Source organism: Mobula birostris, chromosome 8, assembly GCF_030028105.1.
Source record: "Mobula birostris isolate sMobBir1 chromosome 8, sMobBir1.hap1, whole genome shotgun sequence".
Lineage (NCBI taxonomy): Eukaryota > Metazoa > Chordata > Chondrichthyes > Myliobatiformes > Myliobatidae > Mobula > Mobula birostris.
The window spans coordinates 56822762-56847642 of NC_092377.1; the positions used below are offsets into that span (position 1 = coordinate 56822762).

Below are 24881 nucleotides of genomic sequence, written 5' to 3' on the forward strand. Positions count from 1 at the left end.
GCAGAAGTTTGAGAAGTCTATGTTCGTGCCATCAGGTTGGAGGCTACCCAGACGGAATATAAGGTGTTGTTCCTGCAACCTGAGTGTGGCTTCACCTTTACAGTACAGGAGGCCATGGATAGACATATCAGAATGGGAATGGGATGTGGAATTATGGTCATAGTCATACTTTATTGATCCCGGGGGAAATTGGTTTTTGTTACAGTTGCACCATAAATAATAAATAGTAATAGAAATAGTAATAGAAATAGTAATACAAAATAGTAATAAATAGTTAAATAGTAATAGAAACCATAGAAACTACAGCACAGAAACAGGCGTCTTGGCCCTTCTTGGCTGTGCCGAACCATTTTCTGCCTAGTCCCACTGACCTGCACACGGACCATATCCTCCCATCCATGTATCTGTCCAATTTATTCTTAAATGTTAAAAAAAGAACCCATATTTACCACCTCATCTGGCCGCTCATTCCATACTCCCACCACTCTCTGTGTGAAGAAGCCCCCCCAAATGTTCCCTTTAAACTTTCCCCCCCTCACCCTTAACCCATGTCCTCTGGTTTTTTTCTCCCCTTGCCTCAGTGGAAAAAGCCTGCTTGCATTCACTCTATCTATACCCATCATAATTTTATATACCTCTATCAAATCTCCCCTCATTCTTCTACGCTCCAGGGAATAAAGTCCTAACCTATTCAACCTTTCTCTGTAACTGAGCTTCTCAAGTCCTGGCAACATCCTTGTAAACCTTCTCTGCACTCTTTCAACCTTATTTATATCCTTCCTGTAATTTGGTGACCAAAGCTGAACATAATACTCCAGATTCGGCCTCACCAATGCCTTATACAACCTCATCATAATATTCCAGCTCTTATACTCAATACTTTGATTAATAAAAGCCAATGTACCAAAAGCTCTCTTTACGATCCTATCTACTTGTGACGCCACTTTTAGGGAATTTTGTATCTGTATTCCCAGATCCCTCTGTTCTACTGCACTCCTCAGTGCTTTACCATTAACCCTGTATGTTCTACCTTGGTTTGTCCTTCCAACATGCAATACCTCACACTTGTCTGTATTAAACTCCATCTGCCATTTTTTAGCCCATTTTTCCAGCTGCCCCAAGTCCCTCTACAGGCTCTGAAAACCTTCCTCACTGTCTACTACACCTCCAATCTTTGTATCATCAGCAAATTTGCTGATCCAGTTTACCACATTATCATCCAGATCATTGATATAGAGGACAAAGAACAATGGACCCAGCACTGATCCCTGTGGCACACCACTAGTCACAGGCCTCCACTCTGAGAAGCAATTCTCTACCACCACTCTTTGGCTTCTTCCATTGAGCCAATGTCTAATCCAATTTACCACCTCTCCATGTATACCTAGCGACTGAATTTTCCTAACTAACCTCCCATGCGGGACCTTGTCAAAGGCCTTACTGAAATCCATGTAGACAATATCCACTGCCTTCCCTTCATCCACTTTCCTGGTAACCTCCTCGAAAAACTCCAATAGATTGGTCAAACATGACCTACCACGCACAAAGCCATGTTGACTCTCCCTAATAAGTTCCTGTCTATCCAAATGCTTGTAGATTCTGTCTCTTAACACTCCCTCCAATAATTTACCTACTACCGACGTTAAACTCACCGGCCTATAATTTCCTGGATTACTTTTCAATCCTTTTTTAAACAACGGAACAACATGAGCCACTCTCCAATCCTCCGGCACCTCACCCGTAGACAGCGACATCTTAAATATTTCTGCCAGAGCCCCCGCAATTTCAACACTAGTCTCCTTCAAGGTCCGAGGGAACACTCTGTCAGGTCCCGGGGATTTATCCACTTTAATTTTCCTCAAGACAGCAAGCACCTCCTCCTTTTCAATCTGTGCAGTTTCCATGATCTCACTACTTGATTCCCTCAATTCCATAGACTTCATGCCAGTTTCCTTAGTAAATACAGACGCAAAAAACCTATTTAAGATCTCCCCCATTTCCTTTGGTTCCGCACATAGCCGACCACTCTGATCTTCAAGGGGACCAATTTTATCCCTTACAATCCTTTTGCTCTTAATATACCTGTAAAAGCTCTTTGGATTATCCTTCACTTTGACTGCCAAGGCAACCTCATGTCTTTTAGCCCTCCTGATTACTTTCTTAAGTATTTTCTTGCACTTCTTATACTCCTCAAGCACCTGATTTACTCTCTGTTTCCTATACATTTCATACAACTCCCCCTTCTTCTTCATCAGTTGCAATATCCCCTGAGAACCAAGGTTCCTTATTCCTATTCAATTTGCCTTTAATCCTGACAGGAACATACAAACTCTGCACTCTCAAAATTTCCCCTTTGAAGGCTTCCCACCTACCAATCACATCTTTGCCAGAGAACAACCTGTCCCAATCCACGCTTTTTAGATCCTTTCTCATTTCTTCAAATTTGGCCTTCTTCCAGTTCAGAACCTCAACCCTAGGACCAGATCTATCCTTGTCCATGATCAAATTGAAACTAATGGTGTTATGATCACTGGAACCAAAGTGCTCCCCTACACAGACTTCTGTCACTTGCCCTAATTCGTTACCTAATGGGAGATCCAATATTGCATCCCCTCTAATTGGTCCCCCTATATATTGATTTAGAAAACTTTCCTGAACACATTTTACAAACTCTAAACCATCTAGACCCCTAACAGTATGGGAGTCCCAATCAATGTATGGAAAATTACAATCCCCTACCACCACAACTTTATGTTTCCTGCAGTTGCCTGCTATCTCTCTGCAGATTTGCTCTTCTAAGTCTCGTTGACTATTGGGTAGTCTGTACTACAATCCCACTAATGTGGCCGTACCTTTCCTGTTTCTCAGCTCCACCCATAAGGACTCAGTAGACAAGCCCTCTAATCTGTCCTGCCTGAGCACTGCTGTAACATTTTCCCTAACAAGCAATGCTACTCCCCCACCTTTCATTCCTCTGCCTCGATCACATCTGAAACATCGGAACCCTGGAATATTAAGCTGCCAGTCCTGCCCCTCCTGTAGCCAAGTTTCATTAATTGCTACAACATCATAATTCCACGTGTCAATCCACGCCCTCAACTCATCCGCCTTCCCCGCAATACTCCTAGCATTGAAATATATACACCTCAGAAGATTTTTACCACCACTCACAACCTTCCTATCAGCGGATTTGCTTGAACTTTCAACATCATTTATTTTCACCCCAGCCACACTATCAGCTCTGGCACTCTGGTTCCCATCCCCCTGCAAATCTAGTTTAAAGCCTCCCCAATAGCACTAACAAACCTCCCTGAAAGGATATTGGTCCCCCTGTAGTTCAAGTGTAACCCGTCTCTCTTGTACAGGTCCCACCTGCCCCAGAAGAGGTCCCAATGATCCTGAAATCTGAAACCCTGCCCCCTACACCAGTTCCTCAGCCACTTGTTCATCCTCCGGAGCATCCTATTCCTACCTTCACTGGCACCTAGCACAGGTAGCAATCCTGAGATTACCACCCTTGAGGTCCTGCTTTTCAACTTCCTACCAAGCTCTCTATACTCACTCTCCAAGACCTCCTCACTCTTCCTTGCTATGTCATTGGTACCGATGTGCACCACGACATCTGGCTGGTCACCCTCCCACTTCAGAATGTCATGCAAGCGATCAGAGACATCCTTGACCCTGGCACCCGGGAGGCAACAAACCATCCTGGATTCTCTGTCACGACCACAGAACCTCCTATCTGCACCTCTAACTATCGAATCCCCTATCACTACCGCTCTCTTCTTTTTCCCCCCCTCCCTTCTGCACTGCAGAGCCAGACTCAGTGCCAGAGATCCGGCTACTGCAGCTAGTCCCAGGTAAGTCATCCCCCCCAACAGTATCCAATGCGGTATACTTGTTGTTGAGGGGAATGGCCACAGGGGAACCCTGCTCTGCCTGCCCTTTCCTCTTCCCACGCCTGACAGTAACCCAATTTTGTGTCCTCTGCTCCTTTGGCGTAACTACCTCCCTGTAGCTACTATCTATAATCTCCTCATTCTCCCGAATGATCCGCAGGTCATCCAGCTCCTGCTCCAGTTCCCTAACGCGGTTTGTCAGGAGCTGCAGCTGGATGCACTTCTTGCAGGTGTCGTTGTCAGGGACACTGGAGGGCTCCCTGACTTCCCACATCCTGCAAGAGGAGCATTCCAACATCCTGCCTGGCATTCTCACTGCACTGCAATATGTAAATTATGCCAATAAATTATGAAATAAGTCCAGGACCAGCCTATCGGCTCAGGGTGTCTGACCCTCCAAGGGAGGAGTTGTAAAGTTTGATGACCACAGGCAGGAATGACTTCCTATGATGCTTCATGCTGCATCTTGGAGGAATGAGTCTCTGGCTGAATGTACTCCTGTGCCCACCCAGTACATTATGTAGTGGATGGGAGACATTGACCAAGATGGCATGCAACTTAGACAGCATCCTCTTTTCAAACACCACCGTGAGAGAGTCCAGTTCCATCCCCACAACATCACTGGCCTTGCGAATGAGTTTGTTGATTCTGTTGGTGTCTGCTACACTCAGCCTGCTGCCCCAGCACACAACAGCAAACATGATAGCACTGGCCACCACAGACTCATAGAGCATCCTCAGCATCGTCCGACAGATGTTAAAGGACCTCAGTCTCCTCAGGAAATAGAGACGGCTCTGACCCTTCTTGTAGACAGCCTCAGTGTTCTTAGACCAGTCCAGTTTATTGTCAATTCTTATCCCCAGGTATTTGTAATCCTCCACCATGTCCACACTGATCCTCTGGATGGAAACAGGGGTCACTGGTACCTTTGCTCTCCTCAGGTCTACCACCAGCTCCTTAGTCTTTTTCACATTAAGCTGCAGATAATTCTGCTCACACACCATGTGACAAAGTTTCCTACTGTAGCCCTGTACTCAGCCACATCTCCCTTGCTGATGCATCCAACTATGGCAGAGTCATCCGAAAACTTCTGAAGATGGCAAGACTCTGTGCAGTAGTTGAAGTCTGAGGTGTAAATGGTGAAGAGAAAGGGAGACAAGACAGTCCCTTGTGGAGCCCCAGTGCTGCTGATCACTCTGTCGGGGACACAGTGTTGCAAGCACACGTACTATATGTGTGGCCACTGGGAGATCCTGCTTTCTCTGGCGGACAGAGCGTAGGTGTTCAGTGAAACAATCTCCCAGTCTGCGTCGTGTCTACCAACATATAGAAGGCCACACTGGACGCAGTATATCACCCCAGCCAACTCACAGGTGAAGTGTTGCCTCACCTGGAAGGACTGTCTGGGGTCCTGAATGGTGGTAAGGGAGAAAGTGTAAGGGCATGTGTAGCACTTGTTCCGCTTACACGGATAAGTGCCGGGAGGGAAATCAGTGGGGATGGATGGGGGGGACGAATGGACAAGGGAGTAGCGTAGAGAGCGATCCCTGCGAAAAGTGGGGGGGGGGGGAGATGTGCTTAGTGGTGGGATCCTGTTGGAGGTGGCGGAAGTTACGGAGAATAATTTGTTGGACCCGGAGGCTGTGGGGTGGTAGGTGAGGACAAGGGGAACCCTATTCCTAGTGGGGTGGCGGGAGGATGGAGTGAGAGCAGATGTGCTTGAAATGGGGGAGATGCATTTGAGAGCAGAGTTGATAGTGGAGGAAGGGAAGCTCCTTTCTTTGAAAAAGGACACCTCTCTCGTCCTGGAATGAAAGCCTTTCAGTTAGTCCTGATGAAGGGTCTTGGCCCGAAACGTCAACTGTACCTCTTGATAAAAGCATGCTACTTTTGTTATTTACATTGCACTTGGTGGTAGTTTTGTGCTTATTTTACGTAAATTTAACCCTAGCTATGGCTTCTAAGATAACTGCAAGTACCAGTGGGGGTGAAAATGTGAACATCAGTCTATATCAATCCAAGAGAAGGTTGAAATGTTGAACTAACTGGTCCAAGGTATTTGTGTGTATGAACTTAGTGACTTATATGGCATTAGTTCATCAATTATATACGATATAAAGCACCAGAGAGAGAAAAATGTTGCAATTCTATGCAAACAGTGATTTGCTAAAGCAAATGAGCATTAGAAAAACTTCGAAAGTTTGGAAGTTGGTAAGAGCACTGAGCACGATCAAGTGATAATTGAATGGTTTCGCCAGTGTTGGAATGATGGAGACGACTTATCAGACAGTGTGATAATGAACAAAGCTAAGTTGTTCAATAAAGAACTTAAATTAGAATGTGCGTGCAACTATCGTGAAGGATGGTTTCAAAGATTTAAGAAGCACCATAGAATTTCCATACTTGAAGTGTGTGGAGAAAAACAGTCTGCAAACCATGAAGGAGATGAAACTGCATTATACTGATAGTGCACACCCAGGAAAACATTAGCAACAAAAAACCAAGAAGATCCCACAGGATTCAAGCAGTCTAAGGACCGAGTTACCATTTTAGGGTACTCCAATGCAGCAGCTACTCACAGATAGAAACCACTGGTGATCGGAAAAAGTGAATTCCCAAGGGCCTTGAAAGGAGCTAAAATTTACCCAGTGACACATTGCGCAAGTTAAAATGGCCGGATTACCACCGATATTATGCTGAGTGGTTTGAAAAATATTTTGTGCCAGAAGCCAGAGCACATTGTAGGGCTACCCAAAGATTGCAAAATTATTCTTATTTTAGATGATCGTTTAGCTCTCCCCAAAGCTGGATGCCAAAGTAGGAATAATGTTTTTACAGTGCATTTACCACCAAACTGTGCATTGCTTATCCAACCCCAAGACCAAGGAATGCTGCACTCTCTAAAGGCCAAATATCGCCCACTTTCCATGAAACGTCTGTTAGATGAAGAGAATGCTCGCAATGCTATACAGGCATTTAATTAAAAATTTAACGTGAAGGATGTTATTTAGTTCATTGTTTGATGGTGGGATGAGGTAGAACCTTCAACACTAAAGAATGGCTGTCATAAGTTGTGGCCTGCCTTGATAATACGCCTGAAGAAAAGCTAGGTGATGATTTTACAGGATTTCATGTACCAAAGAAGAAAGTATTTGTTCATAATTTGCTTGTATATGCAAAAAGTGTTATAGGACCTGCTTTCAAAGATATCACAAGTAGTCATAATGAAGAAAATCTATGGGAATGGATGATTGTCACGATGAAACATCTGTTGTGCATCACCTTACGAAGTTGGAAATGATAGACAGTGTTCTGAATTCTGATAAAAACACTGCAAGTGATGAAAATGCCAGTGATGATGAAATGGATGAAACTGGAAGATTTAATATTGACAAGTTGATTGAGTTGTTGGGTGATTTGATCAAAGGGTTAGAGAAACATACCCTTGTGACGGAACAAGAGCTGATGAATTTTTATTTGATGCAAGAAAAACTACAGAGAGGGAGATGAAATGTTTAAAAGGATAACCAAGAAGCAACATTCTTTGTAAACACATTTGCTTAATTAATAATCCTTTTTAAGCTTCTACAGTCCATTTTGCCATTATTGCGTGACCTCTTTTAATTTGGCAAAAATGTTAAGCTGGCAAGGTTCAGGAACTGAGGGTGCCAGAAGATCGGTGGTCAACCTGTATTAGCTACTGAAGACGGAAGAGATGAGGGTGAGGATTGTGTGGCTAAAAGCAGATTGAGCAGTCAGAAGGTAAATGAGTGGTGAATGTGATGTAATGTGTGAAAGAACATATTTTCATGATTGAGCTCGACTGGTAGATTCCAAACATACACATGTTCACTGATCTTTAGTGAAGATTCATGACAAGAGCTGCAATTAAACCTCTAAATGGGAGGTGGGAATTTTATTGGTAGATCACTTTCTGTTGTACTGAAGTAGGGGCTGTTCGTCACAAGGTGATGCTTTTAGAGTCAACTCTTCCAGCTGTTGATCTTCACTGTGTTGCTCTGATAGCCTCAAGGGGTTTGTTGAAATCATCTGTGCTTTAAGAAATGAAGTACCTCGCTTGGGTCTGTAACTGGGTCTACAGCCATGTCTATTCTAACAGTATCAAAAGCGTAGTTCCCATCTCTGCTATAGGCTCTATTTTGGCTGCGTGGGCAAATTTATCGATGTCTGCAAGTTTTTGTCCTTGAGACTAGTAACCTTTCTGTCTTTGCTAACCTTGATTTTTCTGTCTTTCAGCCCATTTGTTCTGCTCTATTTTACCCTGTGAGTCCTGAAACAACAAGAGAATTGCAGGAAGCACTCAGAGCAGGCATCAGGGAAATGGGGGTGTGTAGTAAATTGTGAGAGTGGAGAAAACATGAGGACACGTGTGGGGAAACATGAGCAAAATAATTGTGGAATAGGGGTGGTGGCACCGAGACACAGCATTTAGTTTGCAGTTAACATTGCAAGCTACCAGTGTTGATTCTCCAAACAATACTGACATGTAATGGAGCAGTCAAACATGATCCTATTCTGGCTGAAAGCATTTGCAATGTATTTCTGGATTACAGAAATTCCTTACGAGCACAGACTTTACATTTTCATCTTAATAACAGGATTTATTAGATTGTTAGTTATGAGTAAGAGGGAGGATAACATTTAATTTTAGGTTTTTTTCTTCCCTTTAAATAGTTAGTAAAGACCATAAATAGAAGATTATTTTTCTGATCCTTTGTCAGTGATGCTGAGGACTGGATTCAGTGTTTCTCCATGTTTTAGTGGCTGTAATGTGGCTATTTCAATATAAGATACTTTAAACCCTTTATGCTGCAGATAACTTACCAAGGCTTATTTGCCCTAGATATTGTGGTTCTTATTTGAGTAAGATTAAACTCGTGTTTTAGAAACGATTCTCTTTCATTGTGTAGAATTATTTCATTTATACAGATTGCCTTACTTTTACAGTACTGGTTGGCTGACGTTTTTACATTCCCATTTCTTATTAACCTCTTGGCCTTTGCTGTAACAGGATGTATGCTTCAGAACATTAGTAAGTTATTTATTATATTATTGAGTATTCTTTGTGCACAAATCCTTGAATATCTATCTATTATATGTCTTCTCACGGTATTCTTAATGGAATTAATGGGAAATAGAGTGAAAATGGGGGGAAAAAAACAGAAATGTTACATCAATCTAAATTTACAATGAACAATAAAAATTATACCCTAGATGTAAATGTAAATTTGGAATGAGGAAAGGGAAGGATTATAATCATTAGGGAAGTGGTACAGAACTAATTTCTGGAGCTGTAGGCTGAAATGTCCCCGCAAACTGATATGGGTTCCTAAAAGAAGTTGATGTTTTTAATTACACAAGATTTCTAAACTATGGGGATGGTTCCATTAGGTTGAAAACAGGCAAACATATTTCCTGTATTAGTATCCTGCAAACCTGCAATCCAGCTCTTAAAAATAAACCGAGAAATATTAGGCCGGTGAGCCTGGTATCAGTAGAGGGTAAGTTGTTGGAAGGTATTCTAAGGGACCGGATAAATGAGTAATTGGATAGACGTGGACTGATTAAGGATAGTTAGCATGACTTTGTGCATGGTAGATCAAGACTAACCAATGGTACAGAGTTTTTCTTAGAGGAAGCTACCAGGAAAGTTGATGAAGGCAAGACAGTGGATATTGTCTTCATGGACTTTAGCAAGACATTTGACAAGGTCCTGCATGGAAGGTTGGTCAAGAAGGTTCAGTCGCTCAGTATTCAAGATGAGGTTGTAAATTTGATGAGACATTGGCTTTCTCAGAGAAGCCAGAGAGTGGTACTAGATGGTTGCCTCTCTGAATGGAGACCTGTGACTAGTGGAATGCTGCAGGGATTGGTGCTTGATCCTTTGCTTTTTGTGATCTATATCAACAATCGGATAATGTGGTTAACTGGATCAGAAATTTTGCAGATGACACCAACTAGGGGGTGTAGTGGCCAGTGAGGAAAGCTATCATGGCTTGCAGCAGGATCTGGATCAGCTGGAAAAATGAGCCAAAAATAGCAGATGGAATTTAATGCAGACAAGTACAAAGTGCTGTACTTCAGTAGGACCAACTAAGGTAGATCTTACACAGTGAACAGTAATGTACTGATGAGTATGGTAAAACAAAGGGATCTGGAAATGCAGCTCCATAATTAGTTGAAATTGGCCTCACAGGTAGATACGATCGTAAAGAAAGTTTTTGGCACATTTGCCTTCATAAATATTGAGTACAGAAGATGGGGTGTTATGATGAAGTTGCATAATACATTGGTGAGGCCTGATTTGGAGTACTATGTGCAGTTTTGGTCACCTACCTACTGCAAAGATGTAAATAAGGTTGAAAAGGGCAGAGAAAATTTACAAGGATGTTGCTGGATCTGGAGGATCTGAGTTACAAAGAAAAATTGAATAGGTTAGGACTTTATTCCTTAGAATGTAGAAGATTGAGAAGAGATTTGATAGAAGTATGCAAAATTATGAGGGGTATAGATGGGGTAAATGCAAGCAGGCTTTTTCCATTGAGGTTGGGTGGGACTACAAATAGTGGTCATGAATTAAGGGTGAAAGGTGAAAAGTTAAAAGGAAACATGAGGGGAAACGTCATTCAGAGGGTTGTGAGAGTGTGGAATGAGCTGCCAGTCAAGTTGTGTGTGCAAGCTCGATTTCAATGTTTAAGAGAAGTTTGGATAGGTACGTGGATGGTAGGGGTATGGTGGTCCAAGGGTCCCATTGCAGGTCGATGGGAGTAGGCGGTTTAAATGGTTCAGCACAGATGAACCATATGACTCCATGAGATGGAAAGCATAACCTGCAAGCCAGTTAGCTTGATGTCTGTCTTAGAACTGTCAAAGTTGTAGACAAATTCAATGTACCCTGGCAAAGTCAGCATGGTTTTATGAAAGGGAAATGATATTCAGAAGTTATTTAAGTTGTTTGAAGTAATGTAATGTTGCTGAAGAACAACCAAGGAGAACCATTAAGAACGGACTGTGCTTAAATTTTCGGTGACCACTTGATATGGGCTGCATCAAGTATTACTGTGGAAAAAGTAAAGCTTATGTTCTGGGAGTTAGCATATTGGTGCAGGTGGAAGATTGTTCTGCTAACAGGAAATGAAGAGGGGCTCAGAAAAATAGAGGGATAAGGGTAACCCTAGGTAATTTCTAAGGTAAGGACAGGTTCGGCACAGCTTTGTGGGCCGAAGGGTCTGTGTTCTGCTGTTGGTTTTCTATATTTCTATAAATGAGTCTTGTTCTGATTGACAAATGTTGTGAAGGGTGTACCACAGAGATTGATACTGGGGCTTCAACTTTTACAGTTTTTATAAATGATATGAAGGTAGATGGGACAGCAAGTTGTAGAAAGGACACAGAGAGATGACAGAGACATGCAGATAATTAAGTAAACAATGGTGTAACATGGGGAAGTTCAAAATTGTCCATTTTGACAGATAAAATCTAAACATGTATACTCTTTTTCTAAAAGGCCAAAAAGTAAGCATAGTAAATAGAAACGCTCAGAATATGACTATGGCTAGCACGAGAGGGCATAGTTTTAAGGTGCTTGGAAGTAGGTACAGAGGAGATGTCAGGGGTAAGTTTTTTACGCAGAAGGTGGTGAATGCCTGGAATGGGCTGCCAGCCGTGGTGGTGGAGGTCTTTTAAGAGACTCCTGGATGGATACATGGAGCTTAAAAAAATAAAGGGCTATGGGTAAGCCCAGGTAGTTCTAAGGTAAGGTCATGTTCGGCACAGCGTTATGGGCTGAAGGGCCTGTATTGTGCTGTAGGTTTTCTATGTTTCTATGTTTCAAAATATTAATTGCAAGGAAAACCAAATACAAGAGGTTATGGTACTGTTTACATAAAGTGTTTGGTGAGATCACTTCTTGAGTACTGCATTCCATTTACTGCTTGTCATTTTAGGAAGGATGTGAATGTATCTGGCAGCAGTTCAAAGTTTACTAGACTAATAACTGAAATGGGCAGGTTGTCTTGCAAGGAAAGGTTGGATAAACTAGACGTCTGTTGGAGTTTAGAAGAATGAGAAGCACTTTGAGGGAAATAACAGGGCCTAGGTTCATAAATAAGATGCTTCCTTTTTAAGGCAGAGATGAGATGTTTTTTTTTTCCTCAGAGTTGTGAGACTTTTGGAATTCTCTTATTGAATTGAAACAGGTTTCGCTGGTTTCTTCATAAGCAAGAGAGTGAGGGGTTACTTGGTAGGTGAGGATAGCTTTGACCTTATTTAACAGTTAAACACATTCTAATGGCTTGAATTCCTACCTGGTATGTTTTTGTATTAACAACTTCTTGTCACACTGTTTTTATTGCCTACTTTTGCACTCTTCTTACCAACATGTGCACAAGAAAAGCTAAAAAAAAAAGATATGAGGCTGCTTTGGCAAGTAAAGTGAAAATAAATCCAAAGGGTTTCTACAGTTATATTAATAGCAAAAGGATAATGAGGGATAAAATTGGTCCCTTAGAGAATCAGAGTGGACGGCTATGTACGGAGCCAAAAGAGATGAGGGAGATTTTGAACAATTTCTTTTCTTCGGTATTCACTAAGGAGAAGGATATTGAATTGTGTAAGGTAAAGGAAACACGAAGGGTAGTTATGGAAAATATGATTAAAGAAGAGGAAGTACTGGCACTTTTAAGGAATATAACAGTGGATAAGTCTCCGGGTCTGGACAAGATATTCCCTAGGACCTTGAGGGAAGTTAGTGTGGAAATAGCAGGGGCTCTGACAGAAATATTTCAAATGTCATTAGAAACTGGGATGGTGCCAGAGGATTGGCATATTGCTTATGTTGTTCCATTGTTTAAAAAGGGTTCTAAGAGTAAACCTAGCAATTATCGGCCTGTGAGTTTGACATCAGTGGTGGGTAAATTGATGGAAAGTATTCTTAGAGATGGTATATATAATTATTTGGATAGACAGAGTCTGATTAGGAACAGCCAACATGGATTTGTGTGTGGAAGGTCATGTTTGACAAATCTTATTGAATTTTTTGAAGAGGTTACTAGGAAAGTTGACGAGGGTAAAGCAGTGGATGTTGACTATATGGACTTCAGTAAGGCCTTTGACAAGGTTCCACACGGAAGGTTAGTTAGGAAGGTTCAATCATCAGGTATTAATATCGAAGTAGTAAAATGGATTCAGCAGTGGCTGGATGGGAGGCACCAGAGAGTAGTGGTGGATAACTGTGTGTCAGATTGGAGGACGGGTGTCTAGCGATGTGCCTCAGGGATTTGTACTGGCTCCAATGTTGTTTGTCATATATATTAAATGATCTGGATGATGGGGTGGTAAATTGGATTAGTAAGTATGCAGATGATACTAAGATAGGTGGAGTTGTGGATAATGAAGTAGGTTTTCAAATCTTGCAGAGGGATTCAGGCCAGTTAGAAGAGTGGGCTGAAAGATGGCAGATGGAGTTTAATGCTGAAAAATGTGAGGTGCTACATTTTGGTAGGACTAATCAAAATAGGACATATGTGGTAAATGGTAGGGCATTGAAGAATTCAGTAGAACAGAGGGATCTAGGAATAATGGTGCATAGTTCCCTGAAGGTGGAATCTCATGTGGATAGGGTGGTGAAGAAAGCTTTTGGTATGCTGGCCTTTATTAATCAGAGCATTGAGTATAGGAGTTGGGATGCAATGTTGAAATTGTATAAGGCATTGGTGAGGTCAGATTTGGAGTATTGTTTACGTTTCTGGTCACTGAATTATAGGAAAGATGTCAATAAAATTGAGGGAGAACAGCAGAGATTTACTAAAATGTTGCCTGGGTTTCATCTAAGTTACAGAGAAAGGTTGAACAAGTTAGGTCTTTATTCTTTGGAGCGTAGAAGGTTGAGGGGGGACTTGATAGAGGTATTTAAAATTATGAGGGGGTAGATAGAGTTGACATGGATGGGTTTTTTCCATTGAGAGTGGGGAAAATTCAAACAAGGGGACATGAGTTGAGAATTAAAGGGCAAAAGTATAGGGGTAACATGAGGGAGAACTTCTTTACTCAGAGAGTGGTAGCTGTGTGGAATGAGCTTCCAGCAGAAGTGGTTGAGGCAGGTTTGATGTTGTCATTTAAAGTTAAATTAGATAGATATATGGACAGGATAGGAATGGAGGGTTATGGGCTGAGTGCAGGTCGGTGGGACTAGGTGAGAGTAAGAGTTCGGCACGGATTAGAAGGGCCGAGATGGCCTGTTTCCGTGCTGTAATTGTTATATGGTTATATTCTTGGTCTAGTCAAAAATCAGTATCTCAGTGGCTACCTTTTATTTATAAACGAGGCCTTCCCAACAGCAGATCAAAAAAAGAAAATTCTTATAGTGGTTATAGACATTCAGTAAATGCCTAGTAGTTGGTGATCAGAATTTCTTATGTTTTAGATAAATATTGTTAAATGCACCATCTTCATTTTGTGTACACTTGATTTTATAAATGATCTAATTTTTTAATTTGTTCAGTATGTCTAACAGATTTAAAAAAATAAACAATGTATATGTACAGTGGAACTATGACCTTTTCCTTGGCAGTTGACAATGTTCTTGGATCAGGCTAAATGTTCTGCATTTGGGATTGTATCCACTCCAGTGCCACGCTGAGTTTGCCATTACCCAGTTCACAATTGTTGAGTCTCTGGTCGTCTTACTTAAATGTTGATCTGGTATTGAGTGAGATAGAAATTGTGTAGATCCTTGTACGTATTTGCATTAAAGGGATTGGAAACGATGCAGCCGTGTGTTCTAAAATTCTGTTTTCCTTCATTTCCAGAACCGCTTGTGAAAGGCAGCTCATGTAGAGAGACAACGAAGTCAGCAGGATGACGGCAGTAGCAACAGACTACGACAACATTGACATTCAGCAGCAGTACAGTGATGTCAACAACCGCTGGGATGTAGAAGAATGGGATAATGAAAACAGCTCTGCTCGGCTGTTTGAGCGATCCCGTATTAAGGCCTTAGCAGGTATGTGCATTAATCTATTAAGTCAGGATAACATTCTGATCAAATAGGAGATAAAAGAATATATTTTCTTTTAATTTCTGCAAATTTGCTTGTGCATTTCCTTCCTTCTGGATTATGCAGCAGTTTTAACTAATCAAACACTCATTTTGTGTTATCAAAAAGAGCAAGTGCAAAGACACTCAGTGAATGTATTCAGCAGTATTACTCTTTAGCAGGACTCAATGTATAGCAATCAAGGTTAAAATCACAGCCTTTAAGAATATTCATCCTTCATCCATGTCTACCCTACCTATATAAAGTGTGCCACAAATGGCATTGGGAAATTTGCTGCACTGAATTAGAAAGCAATAGGAGTGCACCATTTCATTCCTTGACCCCACCACCTGGCTTCTTCATGCTTCTTTCCTAGTCCTTTTGAAGGATCTTGGCCTTCCTTTCCATAGATGCTGCCTGACCTGCTGAGTTCCTCCAGCATCTTGTGTGTGTTACTCTGGATTTTCAGCATCTCCAGAATCTCTTGTGTTTGTGCCTGCGGAAGTATTTCTTAATGTCACTCCTGAAAGACCAGGCATTTTTACATCTAATAGGATCCCACCACCAGGCACATTGTTCCTTTCCCCAGGGATTGCTCTCTCCGTGACTGCCTTATCCACTCGTCGACCTTCAGAGGTCTGCTCTTGGCATCTATCCTTGCAACCATGACAAGTGCTGCACCTGCCCCTACACCTCCTCTTTCACCACCGTGCAGGGCCTTAGGAAGTCTTTCCAGGTGAGGGAGCACTTCACCTGCGAATCTTTTGGGGTCATTTACTGCATCTGGTTCTCTGGTGTGGCCTCCCCTACATCGGTGAGATGCAGCGCAGATTGCGATACTGTTTTGTCAAACACATTTGCTCCATATGCTGCAACAGCCACGATCTCCCAGTGGCCGTCCATGTAAATTCCACATCCCATTCCCATGCCAACTTGTCCAAAATGAAGCCAGATAGTATTCCGGGAGAGAGTTCCCACCAGGTCCCTATGCATTTAGACCAAGCCATCTCTCCTCTTGGATTCAAATCGTCTTGCGGTAAAGACCACCACATCATTTGACTTGATTTCTTGCTGTAGCTCCATATTAGCTATTACCTGTCCGAAAATCAGCATATTTCAATCTTTCATCATTTAAAATATACAATGCTTTTCAAGCCAAAGTTTCCTGCAATCAAGATATGAGCACTAATGTGATGAAAGGTTCGCACCTAAAGGTCACAGTTTTGAATTTAAAAATAAGTTATTTCCTGCTTTCACAATCACTCCCCCACTCCAACCACTGAGCTCTGAGGGCACTCCTGGAAGTACAAAGAGTGATTATTATTCCAGTAGTTATCATGTTGGCTTGCTACCTACTTTTTTTGTCCTGGGAAGTCTGCCCTGCTATTTCAGTGGTGCAAGTTTGTAATTACAACTCAGATTACTTTCGCTTCAGAAGTTAAGAATTGGAAGCTGCCTTGTTTTCAAGTTTGCACCTGCAGATCTTTAGAATTGAAGTAAACAGATGTATCTTCAAGATTTTTAAGATTCTAGTTAATATTGGACATGCAAATTGTGACATCTGGTCAAATTTGCAGCTGAATTTAGCTCATGGCTTTTGGCTGCTGGAAGTTGCTTGATAATCCACTGAGCAGGCAGCCATCAAGGAAGGCACTGTAGACAAAGTAGACTTTTCCTTGTGGTATTGCACAGTGCAGAGATCAGAGTAAGTGCAGAAAATTGCATATTGGGACAGATATTAACAAGAAGATTGCTTCAGAAGGTGCAGAAGAAAGTCAGATATTGGGGTGCTGTGTCGGAGGAAGACTGGTGACTGACGGCATCGACAACTTTAGACCAAAATGAATGAAGCATGCAGCATTTGAGTGTTTAGCATACACATAATGTCAGAAGAGTATTGCTTGATGTCATTGCGTGTACCCACCAATTTTTTTGTGCACACCAGGTTGTTTGTGTGTACGCTTGTGCCTCCCCACCCCCCCACCAATAATTTTGGCCTCTTGTCTTCTGCTGCAACCTAACATGATCTGTTATCTCTGAGATAATGTCCCCTAAATGATAAAATTTTAGCAAACCCAGTCTCTGACACAGTCAGAATACTTGTAGCACAAAAAGCCATTTCAAGATTTGGTGCTTCAGTGTATGAGAATTTGTTTGTGCATTCTTGTTTCTGCTTCTCTCTCCATCAATGCCATCAAAAGAAAACTCTCTGAGTACTGCTGTCTTCTTCAATTCCCCACTCTGGCCCCCTTTGCCTCTTTTCCTCGGCTGCCTATCACCTCCCTCCAGAGCTCCTTCTCCTTCCCTTTCCCTCATGGTCCACTCTCCTCTTCTATCAGACTCCTTCTTCAGCCCTCTACTCTTTCACCTATCACCTCCCAGCTTCTTCCTTGCTATCCCCTCCCCCAGTCAACCGGGCTTCACCTGGTAGCTTGTACTCCTTCCCCTCCCCCCACCTCTTATTCTGTCATCTAGTGCTGAAGAAAGGTCTTGGCCTGATACGTCGACTGTTTATTCATTTCCATAGATTCTACCTGACCTACTGAGTTCCTCCAGCATTTTGTGGGTGTTGATGGTAGTATTCTGCCTTTTTGTTGCTGTATTTGCTGGTGAATCAATTGAAAATAATTGAGTGAAGTGCTGTGTAGCTGCCTAAGAATATAATACAATACCTTGTAAATGCAGGTGTATTCTTTAATTTGCCAGTAACTCTTTCAGTGCTAAGTAGTTCATCAAAAATTTAGGAAATAGTTGGGCCCAGTACCAGACAGTTTGGAAACTGAATTATTTACTTATGCTTAAAAACACATAAGAAGAATAGGTATCAATGTGTGTTTGTAAAGAAACAAAAAGAAAGGAAATAATGCCAAAAGAGAAATGTTCTTCCAAGGATTGCTTTTGATTTGTGTGGGCTTCCTTATTAGTATTATCATTATTATTAAAACAACGATAAACTCAGAGACCCAAAGTGTGTCCCTGAAGAAATTTGGCAAGTTCAGTCAATGAATAAACCACCTTCCACTTCGAAAAACTTACCTTCACTCAGGCAAGGAGCAAGCAAAAAGTTGATGCAATAACTGTAATAATTTCATGTTGATCTTTCCAGACCAGTGTATGCCATTTGTCTATGGATACATGTTTCAAAGTTTGGGGGTTCATCTGCCAAGTAACTACCCCGAGTCTGAATTAATGCAATGTGGATGAACAGGGGTTTTATGGATGCCAGCTGGCTTCTTCATCTCCTAAAATGGAAGGCAGGACACATGTGCTCAGTAAAAGTGAAAAGGCTAAAAAAACAAATTGCTTAATGCAGATACAAATAGCACCTGTTTGAGGTGCCACTTAAAAGATAATTTTGTCTGCATTTGCCAAAGACTAGGACTGCATGAAAGAAAGCTTTAAAATACGGTCGCCTGAACACAAAGTTGGGGGGAATGGTAGTGCCTCTCTCTCCAGCAAACTGAACACACCAACCAAAAGGCACCAATCCCAAGATTTACTGCTACAGCCTAAGCCTATGAACTTTAGTACCACCATGCCTGTTTTGTTCTTCCGATATATTCCCACGTTGAACACTGTTGATGTTTCAGTTGAGTGCTGCCTGAAGCAAGGAATATGGATATGAAGGGAACTTGGAATTCTATTTAAAAGTAGATTCTTTTCAGCTGATAAGACGTCTAGAATAAGGAGTGATAAAACATGCGTTGAGTAGACAACCAGCACCGTTCTCCAGGGTAGCAGTGGCCAATACTAGAGGACATTTGTTTTAAGGTGAGTGGTGGAAAGTTTAGGAGAGATGTCAGATGAAGGTTTTTTTATATAAAGAGTGTGTCGTGCCTGGAAAGTACTGTCGGAGATGGTGTTAGAGGCTGATACAGTAGGGAAGTTTAAAACAATCTTGGATAGGCATACAGATAAAAGAAAAATAGAGGGTTATGGACTGTGTAGAAGGGAAGTGTTAGATTGTGAAGTATGTTTATATAGCACAGTATTGGCCGTACTGTGCTCTATTATTTTGTGTAAGAAAATTAGTACTAAAGACTTTTCACAGTTCTAAATTACTAGCATTTTAACTATATTAACTTTATGCATTGATACACATTTGTTTGGGCAGGGCAGAGTACCTGCAGTAACCACCAGCAATGTTTTGTAGATCAAGTGTGTAGTGAGTAGGAAGGATATATGTCACAGATGGCTTGGTTGCTTTTCACTTTTGTGGGTTCTGAAATGGATGATTAGGCCACTGTGGGGCCTATAGAGTTTGGCAGTGCTGGGCAGGTGAGGTGGGTATGCTTCCTCCACCTTTTTCAAGTGGATTTCTCTGTAATCTCAACAAAGCGACTTGAGGTTCTCAATGGCATCTCAAACACTCTGCTTCCATTTTGTGTGGTTGTATCCCAAGGACTCCTGTTCCCCTCCATAGATGCTATCTGATTTGCTAAGTTCCACCAGCATTTAATGTATTGCTCAATATTTCCAGTATCTGCAGAATCTTTTATGTTTAAGATTTAATACATAGTCAAGGTTGCTTTGAGGACCTCATTGAATAATTTCCTCTGACCACCAAATAATTTCTTCTTACTAGGAAGCATGGAGCAAATGCTGGTTTTGTGAGTCAGGCCAGTGAACTGTCATTTGAGCTTTGACGCTGGGATGTTGGCCTGGGTGAAGACACAGACATTGGTTGACTTATCATGCCAGGATTTGCAGCATTTTGTGCATCCGTGTCCATTAATATGAGGAACTGATAAGCGAGGCTTTGGGCCTGCTCCAGGCTGCTCTGGGGTTTGGATCTGAGGTCTCAACTTGGTTCAGAATTTTGTTGTTCGGTTCAATTGTTTGCATGATTTGTGGTATTTTCCCCCCTTTCTCTTGCACATCAGGTGTTGGTCTTTTTATTATTTTTGTTACTTTAATTGGGTTCTTTTGGGTTTCTTGCTTTGTGGCTACGTGTAAGCAAACCGATCTTAAGGTTGTATAATTTATATTTTCTTTAATGATAAATGTACTTTGAATCTTTGAATTTTGTAGGCAGCAATGGTGATGCTTCTCAATCTTTGTAGGGTAAGGTAGTCCATGGCTGTAATATGTACAGGAGGATAGGGATCACTGCTGCCTATAGATCAAAAGGTTCGTGCTGGGTTTGAGTTCCTAGTTCTACTGCTGTAGTATAAACTATCGTCTGCAGAATTGGTTTAAGTTGCATCTAGTATTAAAGCCAACAAGTCCTGGTACATGGGACCCATGAAGCAGTCAAAGTCTCTAAGTAAATTTGTAAGATTAAAGTTGTGTATGTTTCTATACTTGTTGGCTCTGTAGCAATGGGTTCAATGTCTGTGGTGAGCTGTACCAGAATTGCTACTTGCTGACCCCCAAGAGCTATACCCAGCTAAAAGTTAATCAGAACTCTTGCTTGCCTGTTTCCAACTAACTCAATTATACTACTGTAGAAATCCTCTGAGGGAAACTGAGTTACAGGTGCAATTGTGAAATGTAGAATTGGTCAATAGTCAGTTAAGCAGATTGTAGAAGGGTTTCCCTTTTCTATTCTGGCAGCTTCTTTTGCTTTTTCAATTTCTTGTTTCCTCACACCTGCTTGTTCTAGCTCAGTGCAACTTCAGTTGAGCGTAACTGTTACTCATTGCACATCTATCTCCTTGTGCACTTCAATAAAAACTCGTAAAATTTGGTGAAGCTCAGGGAAGAAAAATCTGCACTCAATTTGCTCTTCAAAAAAGGGGTGCACATGAAGGGTATTTCAAACCATGGCATGTGAATTTAAACTTAAGCGTAACAGCTTACAAGTTATGATACCACTGCTTATACATGGCTTGGAATTTTATGTTGTTTTCCAATATACAGCAAGTAAGACATCAGCTCAAGGGTGATTGGGGCCTGTTCAAATACAGGTCAAGCTCAGGAGTATGAAAATCAATCCTAAAGTCAAGTTAACTGATTATAGGGGAAACTAATTGTTTGTCATCTATATCAATAATCTGGATGCTAGTGATTAACTGGATCAGCAATTTGCGGGGATCCCAACAATTGGGGTGTAGTAGGGAGTGAGGAATGCTGTTAATGGCTTGCAGAGGGATACTGGATCACCTAGAAAAATGGGCTGAAAAATGGCAGGTGGAATTTAATGCCAACAAGTGTGAGGTGTTGCACTTTAGTAGAGCCATTCAGGGTAGGTCTTAGTGGTAGGGCACTAAGATTGCTCTAGAATGAAGGGATCTGGGAATACAGGTCCATAATTCATTAAAAGAGGCATCACAGGTTGATGAAAGCTTTTGACACATTGGCCTTCATAAATCAATGTACTGAGTACAGGAGACGGGATGTTATGTTGAAGTTGTATAAGATGTTGGTGAGGTCTAATTTGGAGTATTGTGTGCAGTTTTGGTCACTTATGTACAGGATGTAAATAAGGTTGAAAGGGTACAGAGAAATTTTACAAGGATGTTGCTGGGTTTGAAGGACCTGAGTTATAAGGAAAGATTGAATAGGTTAGGACTTCATTCCTTGGAGCATAGAAGATTGAGAGGAGAATTGATGGAGATATATAAAATTATGAAGTGTGAGCCAGCGTAAAAGCAAGCAGGCTTTTTCCAGTGTGGTTGGGTGGGACTGCAGCTGGAGATCATGGGTTAAGTGTGGAAGGTGAAAAACTTATGGGGAACATGAGGGGAAACTTCTTCAGCTAAAGGGTCATGAGAGTATGTAAGTGGTGCATCTGAGCTTGATTTCAATATTTGGGAGAAGTTTGTATAGGTACTTTTCTATGACTATGACAAGATATAGGCCAATGGGTTAGGCTCAGATTTTATTTTGTTTGCTTGCTTGAGCTGTGATTTTTTTTTTCCCCTGACATACAAAATTCCTTTCTAAAATTCAATTTACTAAAATGTCCCAGTACATGTGGTAGTACATGCCTGTATTATTATTATTGTACCACTTTGCTTGCCCTGTGGATAACTAAACAATGTTTTTAAGTCCTGCACTCAACTTACCTGCAACTGGAAGTTTCTGTTTAATATATCAAGTATAACAGGAAACTAGTTAACAATTAAATTCAAATTGACCAGGCATCAAATAAATCCCTTCAGCCCTTGGCTTCCCAGACTATCTTGTTAAAATGTTCTTTTGCTAAGATTGACCTTGTTATATGGACCATACAGTCTATTGCTTGCGCTGTTAGTAATTGCAGTATTTTTGCCAGATGTGTCTATGAAAAGCTTGGAATAATACTCTTTTTGCTCAATTGATAGCCATCTCATTAGCTATTTTAGCTCACCTGGTGTTGATTTATTGCGCCACAGTAGAATAATTTCACTTAGATTACTTGGGTTGTTCAATACCTGTTTTCTTTCTTGCTGCCTTTCTTCAGCTAAATAAGTGTTAAAGAAATATTGTGATTCAATTAAAATGTGTAAATGTGACTTGTGGAAAGTGGCGTGTATGTCTGCATTGATCCTGGAGGCATAAGGCCCACCCAAGATTGATCTCTGGCCTTGTTTATGTCATAGAGTCAGGCTGCAGTTGTCTGTTGGGTATCCCCAGATATCTTGCCGGAAGAAAGTATTCCTTATCATCAATTCAGTGATCCAGTACTTAATCCAAAGTACAAAAAGGTATGAATGAAGGCAATTGGAGGCAAGATAATGAGGTTCTAGGGGCTGAAAATTGTTTTCATATCAAGGGAATAGGAGCATCAGTTTTGCATTTGATTAAGACTTTTTCTTGAAAGAGCATTTTGGTGGTGATCTAAATGCTCTTTTTAAGGACTCTAGTCAGGCTGGTGGAGATTTTTTTATTTGTTCAGAGAAACACTAATTTTGTGAAATGCCTGCAATTGCACCCTGTGAAAGAGGATAGTATCGTTTGAATTTATAATGAGGAAGTTTAACACATAATAGAAGACCAGAATTACTTTTTCTGTGAGGAAGTACTTTTACTTGAAGTTGAGAAATGCTGGTAACAAACTAGATTCATGGAGTTACACAGGATAGGAACCCTCCCCCATCCCATCCCAACTTGTCTGTGGAAGGGAAAGTTGGGAGAACATGCACCAGTCCTCATCGGGGTGGGGCAGGAAGGGAGGGGGCAGTAGTGGGAAGGGTGATGAGCAACTTCAAGTTCCTAGCTGTCAACATCTGAGAAGATCTGCTGTACACATGCCTTACTGTATAAGTCAACAAAGGTTCCAGCAAATTTCTACAGATGTACTGTGGAGAGCATTCTGACTGGTTGCATCCCCGAATGGTATGGGCTGCAATGCACAGAATCACAAGAAGCTGCACAGGTCTATTTATTTATTGAGTGATTAAAATAGAGCATGGAATAGGCCCTTCCAGCCCTTCGAGCTGCACTGCCCAGCAACCCTCGATTTAACCCTAGTTTCATGACAGGGCAATTTACAGTGCGGAATTAACCTACCAACCTAGCTACGGGGACACAGTTGAGAGCATCCTGACTGGCTGCATCACTGCCTGGTATGGGAACTGTACTTTCCTTAATCTCAGGATTCTGCAGAGAGTGGTGTGGACAGCCCAGTGCATCTGTAGTTGTGACCTTCCCATGAATCAGGACACTTACAAGGACAGGTGTGTAAAAAGGGCCCGTGGGATCACTGGGGACCCAAGTCATCCCAACTACAATCTATTCCAGCTGCTACCATCCAGGAAGCAGTACCACAGCATGAAAACCAGGATCAACAGGCTCTGGGACAGCTTCTTCCACCAGGCCATCAGACTGATGAACTCATGCTGATTTGAGTGTACTCTATATTACATTGACTGTTCTATTTATTATAAATTACTATGATTGCACATCGCACAATTAGATGATGTAACATAAATATTTTTACTCATGTATGTGAAGGATGTAAGAAATAAAGTCAATTCAATTTAATTGAACTTGTACATCTTAGGACTGTGGGAGGAAACCAGAGCATCTGAAGGAAACCCAGTCGGTCACCGGGAGAATGTACAAATTCCTTACAGACAACGGCGGGAAATGAATCCGGGTTGCTGGCACGAAAATTGTTGTGCTAACCAGTATCCCAATGTGCTTGTGGACTCAGCCAGCTCTTGCAAGGGCACTGGCCTCCCCACCATTCAGGATATCTTGAAACGGAAAGGCCTCAAGAAGTTAGCATCATCATTTATGACCCTCACCATCCAGTATGTACTCTTCTCATTAGTACCATCAGGGAGGACGTACGGGAGCCTGAGGATGCACACTCAATGTTTTAGGATCAGTTTCTTCTCCTCTGCAGTCAGATTTTTGAATGGTACATAAACACTACCTCGCTATTTTGCACTTTATTTATTTGTTAATTTTTATATATTTCTTTTGTAACTTATAGTAAATTCCATAGACTACCATACTTCATGTACTTTCATAGTACTACCATAAAATAAAATATTTTACAAAATAGGCAGTGATAATAATTCTGATTCTGTGCCAATCAACATGCACGTCCATACTAATCCCATTTGCCTGTGTTTAGCCCACATCCCTCTGACCCCCCTCAGTTTTCCAAACACAATCAGACCCCCCTCAACTGGGCAGCCAAATTCATACACCAACACCAACCATTCATCCTTGAGACCATAAATTCATAATACCTAGCAGAGCTAGACCATTTGGTCTTTTCCCCATAACCTTTGATGCCGTTACTAATCAAGAGCCTATCAGCCTCTGCTTTAAATATACCCAATGACTTGGCCTCCACAACAATGTGTGGTAATGAATTCCACAGGTTTACCATCCTCCACAGTTTCTCTGGCTAAAGAAATTCCTCATCTCTTCTCTAAAAGGGCGTCCTTGTATTCTGAGGCTCTGCCCTTTATACTTGTCCACTATAGGAAACATACTCTCCACATCAGGATAAGAATCAGATTTAATATCACCGGCATATGTCA

General features: G+C 41.5%; 1 protein-coding gene across 1 annotated transcript in view; it reads left to right on the forward strand.

Moving 5' to 3' along the window:
• The window catches only part of sptbn1 (spectrin, beta, non-erythrocytic 1), a 299332-nt gene that overhangs the window by 104496 nt on the left and 169955 nt on the right, over positions 1–24881 (forward strand). Inside the window, exon 3 of the mRNA XM_072265205.1 lies at positions 14729–14922. Coding sequence (XP_072121306.1) covers positions 14778–14922 — 145 coding nt within the window. The 5' untranslated portion in view covers positions 14729–14777. The remainder of the gene's footprint in view (positions 1–14728; positions 14923–24881) is intronic.